General features: G+C 37.7%; 1 protein-coding gene across 2 annotated transcripts; it reads right to left on the reverse strand.

Annotated features, from left to right (window-relative positions):
• Positions 1-265: 265 nt before the first annotated feature.
• Positions 266-3,386, reverse strand: mrpl17 (mitochondrial ribosomal protein L17). Of its 2 annotated transcripts, XM_026184915.1 has the most exons (4): positions 3,248-3,386; positions 2,953-3,144; positions 816-884; positions 266-709 (listed from the first exon to the last, which is right to left on the reverse strand). In XM_026184915.1, the coding sequence occupies exons 2-4, from the start codon at positions 3,124-3,126 to the stop codon at positions 455-457; spliced, it is 498 nt and encodes a 165-aa protein (XP_026040700.1). In that variant the 5' UTR covers positions 3,127-3,144; positions 3,248-3,386; the 3' UTR covers positions 266-454. The 2 variants fall into 2 exon arrangements, with proteins under 2 accessions (XP_026040700.1, XP_026040699.1); XM_026184914.1 differs by having other exon boundaries at positions 2,953-3,385.
• Between the last annotated feature and the right edge of the window lie 4,210 nt (positions 3,387-7,596).

Here is a 7,596-nt window from a genome sequence, read left to right on the forward strand (position 1 = left end):
AAATTGATGACATGTCCAAAAATAATAGTAACATTGCTTGTGCTTGAAAACAACAAATTTATAAGAGTCATGCTCTGTTATAAACAGGAGATATGGAATATGCAGTTGTAGAGTAGCACAATTTTGATCATTACTTTGACTCTTTTAAAATTATAACCACAATCACCACACAGGAAAAGCAGTTTATTTGTGAACCTATTTATGAATGCTCAACAGCATGAATCTGGATTCATTGACAATCAAAGGAAAACCAAACATTTCTTGCTTATCTTAAGAAAGAATATTTATTAATACACAATCAGAAATACTTTACAGAGCTGCGGTTTCTTTTGGTAAAGAACTGCATCAGCGTCTTTAAGCCACAGTCTGCAGAATATGCAAGTGGCTCTTCAGGAGCATTTCAGTACAGCACCATCACCCTTCAGCAATCTTTGATCCATCTCCATGGTGGCAACTACGGCTTTGTGTCTAACTGTTGTGCCCTGTCCTCTCTGTAGCCTTTGAGGAGCTGGTTGATAATAGTCAGTTCATTTTCCTTTGTTGCAGGATAAAGGGGTGGGAAAGGGTTGCCTTTGTACTCCAGAACAGCCATCTTAGCTCTGTCCAGGTTCTGTCTGTTGGGGATGCGTGCCAGCCGTGTGTAGCTGTTTGAGTGGTTCTCAAACCGTGGAGCCAGGACCTTGAAGAGCTTTGGGACCAGATCCTTCTCCTGAAGAGAAGAAGCATACTTAAAATAAGCTTCACATCAACTGTTTTATATTCAGAGCTACACGGTTATTATCTTTACAAAGTGAAGAAGAGCTGCAGACACATACCGTCAGCCAAAAACTGGCCATTTTCATCGCCTTCTCATCAGTGTCTCCCTTTTTGGCATAGTCTACCAGCTAGAGGGAAAAAAGAAAAGATAAAAGAAAACATCGAAAGTCAGACGCATGTCAAAGAAAATGAATTAAAGACCTCTTTCAAAAAATATAAGGCTTTCAAACCTTGTTAAGAAGTTTGAACCATGTTTTTTTAATATGCTAGAAGACAAGTCATGAACAAATAAAACAAATTTAAAAAAACAAAACAAAAACAGCTACTATTGCAGCATGCTAATTAAAATGAAAATCACAAATTCAGGCAGTCAGGATTTCACACATATACCGAATATTAGGGCAGGGCTCATATTATCTGCATGTCCTCGTTTTGTTTCAGTTAAGTGTGAGAATCTGCTGCTTTTTCTGTCATTTACAGTTGCGTGAGTTTCGTCATCTCATCCGTGTCTTACACTGATCCACGTGAAAACAGAGCAAAGAAGTGATGATTAATTTGACTTGACAACTTGTAATGTTGCCCTGAGAGAGGGGAAAAAACAAACCTTTCTTACAAGTGTTAATCTATTTAATTGTTATATTTGTATTAACATGTTTTGTTGATTCACTTTAATAGCTGAAACTTGCTAATTCTCAGTGTGGTACAGGCTCTGTATATTTTGTCAGGATCCTCTAAAACACTCAGTTTTACGTAGCGAGCAATTTTGTGAGTGCGGAGCCAAGGCGTGTGGCGAAGACCAATTTACATATTCACAGATGTCTGCATACTGAATAAGGCAAAGTTTTAGAGTTAGAACAATTTTAATGCAATAAAGGGTTATTTTTATATGAAAAACAACTTCTAAACAGGGATGAGCAAAACTATTTCAACTTCCTTCTAATAACACTCAGTAGGAGTCTACACAGTGCAGACATGCACACATATTAATATGCATAACCAGTTCCTATCAACTGAATAATGAAAAACTTTTAAGCCGCAAACTGCTCAGTGACATACTATATGCACAAATTTCCCACACAGGGGTTCTCCACCGCAATATGATGAAACTTGAGTGTGCTTCACACACACCTAAACCCAATTTAAACTACACACCAGGACTCACTAAACACTATTCGTGTTCAACGCAAATAAAGGATCCCTATAAGATAAAAGGCAGTTAGAGACATCTCTCTAATCCAGTGGAAGGTGCGACATGAGAAAGCCTAACCCTAACCATAGTGGGGAACAGATGTTTTGAGAGGCATGTGCACACCTCATCCCATGCTGCTGTAGGGCAGGCGTGTGCAGAAACACTAATATGTGTCCCTTTGGGAGTGGATACACCTGTTAGTCAATATTCCACAGCACCAGTGATCCGCTACCTGCTCTTGCTGTGGAAGTATTTTTTATACTCTTTTTGTTATTCTGGGGGGTGGGTGGGGTATTCTCACAAATCATATCAAGACATTTGGAGCCAGAAAGAAGTGGAAAGGTAAAAGCTACAATCAGTTTTGGCAAAATGGCCAAGAAAGCTGCAGAAATTGCAGTCAAAACATAACATAGCAGTGGTATTATAAATATTTTAAGCAGCCAAGAAGTACTGTTTTGATAGTAGGTACAATAGTACAGAAATTACTTTTTTGCTTACAAAAAAGGTCACTTATTTAATATATAAATTACTTATAAAACTCCTTTAATATTGTCTATATACAGCCTATACGGCTCAGATCTCAGTCAGACGGTGCAGGCTTATGAATGAATGAATGTGTATTTTCACAATCTGCAGTGGAAACAATGAGCTGTGAAAACCAGCAAGCGTTCAATTCATTGATTGGTTGGAAGAACGTGTCTGTTTCAGCTGACCGGAGAGTGACCCGAGTGTTGCACTGGCCAATATGAACTGATTGATTAAAACGTTGTTTATATTAATTGTTATGTTAGTAACATTAGTGAGCTGCTGTGGGTGTAACAATCCTCTTAAGATGCGAGTCCACGTGTTTCTACCTAATAACTGTACTGGCCTTATTAGAAAGGCATCCCCGCAGATTAAACAATAATGTTATTAATAATTACTCATATTGAATTTGGCTAGTTAGAACTACTCAGATACTGTTAGATTTCACCGTTTCTAAGCATACTGGTTCCTCACATGGTCACCTTTTCGGCGTAGAAGCGGACTTCATCTGCTCGGGCCAGCGTGGTTTCTATCCTCTCGTGTCGGACCAGTCCTGTCAAAATGTTGCGCAGCATGTCGATCCTGGACCGCGGGCCCAAACCCATCCTCCGGGCCATCCGGCCGTGGGAGATCAACATTTGCAACGTGAGGCGCATTTTGTCGGATAGCTTCGCCTACGAGAGCCCGCGTCAGACAAAATAAAACTCAAAAAGCAAAGAAACGTTTAGAATATAATCTACCTAAACCACTGTTTATACACAAAATAGAGCAGGTTACCTAAATGTTAGAAATATTCCGGAGGTCACATATATCAACGATATATGTGCAAGAGTTGACATTGGTGGTACGTCGGCTAATACGTCCGACTGGATTGCGAAATTGCGAGAAGATAGTTCCGCTTAACACCGCCGCTACCTCACCTACAACTGGGGTCCTTTTTAAAAAAACACCTTCTCTATATGTTTTTGTTTGCTTGGTTAAAAAGCATTGTTATACTGTTGTTGCGTGTGTGCATGTAAACTGTGTAAACTGATGAATGTTACGAAACTATTCATATCTAGATAACTTTTAGGCATTGTCGTGCCTCTCACGACTCAAAAGGTTATGACCCAGTCTCAAAATTTCGACTTATTCCTGTTTCAAAATTGCTGAACTTTTTTCAGATGCCACCCCAAAAAGGTTGTTTCAGCGGTAAAAAGTTTTTTTTAAATGATAAACTATCAGAGCATTATTAACCCAAGAGTTTGCAGGCTGATTTTAAAAGGGTTAGCTGGACTGAACTAGACCCATTCACCACTGAGTCAAGACAGAAGTACAGATACACCTGAAAGGGCTGTATCTGAGTGTTGTGTGGTATAGATGTATGATAGAAGGTTTTGACAATGACAACTACTTAATAATAGTAGTTTGCTTTAAAGAGGAACAAATATTGTTCTTTGTATAGAAGAATTATTTTGAAATGTACAGGTTTTTGTATCACATATTTTCCTGTTTGAAAGGCATAAGAACCAATAAATGATGTGACTGATTGACACGAGAAGGAGTTACTGACCAGTCTATGCTTTCAACAGATGCTAATATGAAAGCTTTGACATAGTAATGAATAAACCTCCCAAAACATGACTCGTGGATTTAATAGGACCGATGGGAATTTGGAGAATTTCTGTCACAAAAATACAGATTGAATCCATGCATCCATTTTCTTTTGCTTATCCTTTTAAGGGTCAGGGAGCAAAGTTTGCTGGTATGCATAACCAGCAGCATACATTAAATAGGTGATAGCGGTTTATGTTAAAGAAATGGTCCTGGTCTCTGTGCATTACTTTGATATAAATGACAGGGTTTTTTTTGTCAGTACATCCATAACCCCCAAAGGCACAACACTCTGAGAGCAAGGTAAGCAACCGATATTTGAATGAGTTTCAAATCTATCTAGCTATGAAACTATATGTATGAAACTTTTACAGCCATACCTTCTATATAGGATGCAAGCACAGCAAAATGTACTTTGTAATCACTAACCTTGACTTGGCTGTAGCCTGTTGCACTCCAGATGGCCATGTTCACAACAGCAGTTGCAGAATGTTTCCTAACCCATATATATATATATATATATATATATATATATATATATATATATATATATATATATTTTTTTTTTTTTTTTTTATTTTTTTTTTTTTGATAAACCAACAAAAAATGTTGTTTCAAGCAAATGAGAAAAGACAAATAACACCAGCCAAGTAGACCAATCATTTGTTAAAATATGCATTGGATTTGTTCTTTTATGTAATTGCAAGGCAGAGCAATATTCAGTTAATTAACTTTCTTCTTGACTAAAGATGATTATCAAAATTATTGCTTAGAATTAAATATTATAAATGAGCTATTTATTTGACAGCATAAATGTAAATATTAAAATGAAAAAAGATATTAATAAGATGTGAAAATAAAGAACTGCATCCTGCTTTTTGTGGAATTCCCAAAGTTACTCTGGTATAGGTTAAAATACATTAAAGTATCCCTACTTTTAAAAAAATGTAACAGCTGGAATTAGTCATGATAAATATTAATGACTTTTTTTTAGTAGCTTTTACATTGACACAGAAAAAAATGTAAGAATTCTAATAAACAGTCTGAGGATTAGACATACATTTAGCATTTAGTATGCGGGACTCTTTAAAATCTAACAATAATTGAAATGTAGATAATTGCAGGACTGCAGGATTGTTAATTGTCACACAGCAGTTAGAAATCAGCAGCAAACCTCTGTATTACTGATACATTGATTATTCAAATCTAAATTTCTGAATTTCTGAATGGGTCTGATTAATTTGAGTCATCCATTATGCTGCAATCATTTTTGCTATAAGAATAGTTACATGTTGTCCTATTTGATTTCTCACTGCTGCATATTTCTTTTATGGTTGAGTTCTGAACTCGGCCTTGGTGTTATGTGAACAATCCATATGTTGCAGCCATACAGGGTTAGATTTAGAAGCCTTACAAGTCTGGAATGGACCACCTGCGTCTGGTTTTCACCTCACTATCAATTTGTGTGTTTTAGTTGACTGGCTATCACAGGATAAAGACTGAAGTGAAGTAAAAGGATACAATTTCAGCCATGAAATCTCTGGTTTTCATTTTGCTAATTGAAGTTGCTTGCAAGTGCAGACAGTGTCTTGTGCACTGTGCATGTTTCTATAGTGCAACAAATGAATTATTATTTCTGTGTCAACAGATGATGTTGATGGGTATGAGTGTGAGCCCTACTCCCAGCCCCAATCAAGCGTCTTCTGTGGTTGCTCCCTGGTCAATGAGAACTGATGCAACTGATGGGAAAAATGAACAGAAAATCAAAATCTCTTTTTATCAGCTTCTTTGTCTGTCTTTTGCATGGAGTTGTGTATGGGAGATCATCATACTGGAGCCACTGAGGGTAATGAGGAGTTTGTTAGTGTTTTCCATATAATCCAACAAGCCTTCTGTGACAGTTTGGCACTTGTGAATGACATCAGGCTGCTCAAGCTCAGCTGCCATAGTCAACCAGTATGTGCAGCCTGTGGCTCTGCCCGCTGGCTGTGCCTCTTCTGGGACCACTTGCAAAGTCTCTATTATCCCCAATGTTCTTTTGTATTTGCTGCAGCTGCTGACAGGCTGCGGTGTGCAGAAATTCCCTTCCTGTCTGAAGATTACTGTCACATTACATACCCCAATGTAGTTGACTACACCGTATTCTGTAAAGGATACCTGGATGAAGGCAGGCTCCTGCCAGATATGTTTCTACTTTTCTGACAACATACGTTCAAACTGGACCAACCACTTTTTTTTATTTCTTTAAAGTGCTGAGGGCTGAGCATTGCATTGCAAAAGTTCAGAGTTCAAGTATCAATATTCACTGCATGTAAGTCCAAGTTTTTCTCTCAAGGTCACTCTGGAGGTGCTGATTTCTGCAAAGTTGTGCTGCAAGATGTATATTGGGGATATAGAAAAGCTGAGAAAAGCTATCCTACACCAAGGCATCATGTTAGTGCTTCCAAACACCCCATCCCCTGTGCCAAACATGACCCTGTTCACTGTAATGATCCTACAACATCCTGACTGATGCTGTTCAGTTTCTATGTCTGTGTTATGATTGAGTGGCTGCACAACACAAAGGCCATGCATTAACTGTGTATAAATTGGACTGGTTCTTATATAGCACTTTTCTACTCTATTTGAGCACAACTTGCCTCATTCACCTATTCACACAAGCATGCATCAGAGAGATATTTAGTGGGGATTGAACCCCAACCTTCCGGTTAGTAGGTGACCTGCTCTGCTGCCTATATTTTTCAGCAATTATATCTCATATATAATTCTCCCTTTTCAAATAAAATAAAATCACAGCACTTGCTCTATCACAACTTTATATGCATGTCCTATGTTTTATGAATAAAACAAAGCACATCATTTCTTTCTTGGGGCAGAGGCAAACCTTTCATATCTGAATTTAGTTTCCAGATTACAAGGCTGACGTGTAACTGGAGACGTGGTATGTATCTTTACAGTGTGACCAGAAAAACAAACCAAACTCCCATTTCCGTCAGCTAACAGTTAAATTAATCAAATTTATACCAAAATAAAATTTGCGTGATTTAATTTGGTCTTAAGAGTTGCTTTATAGAATATTGCACAGGATTAATGTCAGAACATTACACATAAATGAAATGATTTGTTTTGCTGTGACTGTTTTAACGATGCATTAGGGAAAGAGTTTCTAACAAGTTGTTTGGTTTATATTAACAATTTGTATACATATATTACAGATATGAAACATAAGTCAGTACAGATAATAGAGAAGCAAAAACTGTCTACATCACACATTGCATTATGACTTTCCTTGTTTGCTAAAAATTAAGCCATCTCTATGCAAATAGCGAGGCCAGTTTCAAAGACAGAGATTGGTTCCTCAATGACCAATAGGAGCTCCCCAGCTCCCTCCCTGTGTATATAAATCAGAGCTCCAGGTGAAGTTCTCTCATCTAAAGGATCACTCAGCAACCATGAGGTCTCTGGTCTTTGTTCTGCTCATTGGAGCTGCTTGTGAGTGTTTGTGAGAAGTTTTAAGGCTTCTTCTCTGCTAA

Source organism: Astatotilapia calliptera, chromosome 11 (assembly GCF_900246225.1).
Source record: "Astatotilapia calliptera chromosome 11, fAstCal1.2, whole genome shotgun sequence".
NCBI lineage: Eukaryota > Metazoa > Chordata > Actinopteri > Cichliformes > Cichlidae > Astatotilapia > Astatotilapia calliptera.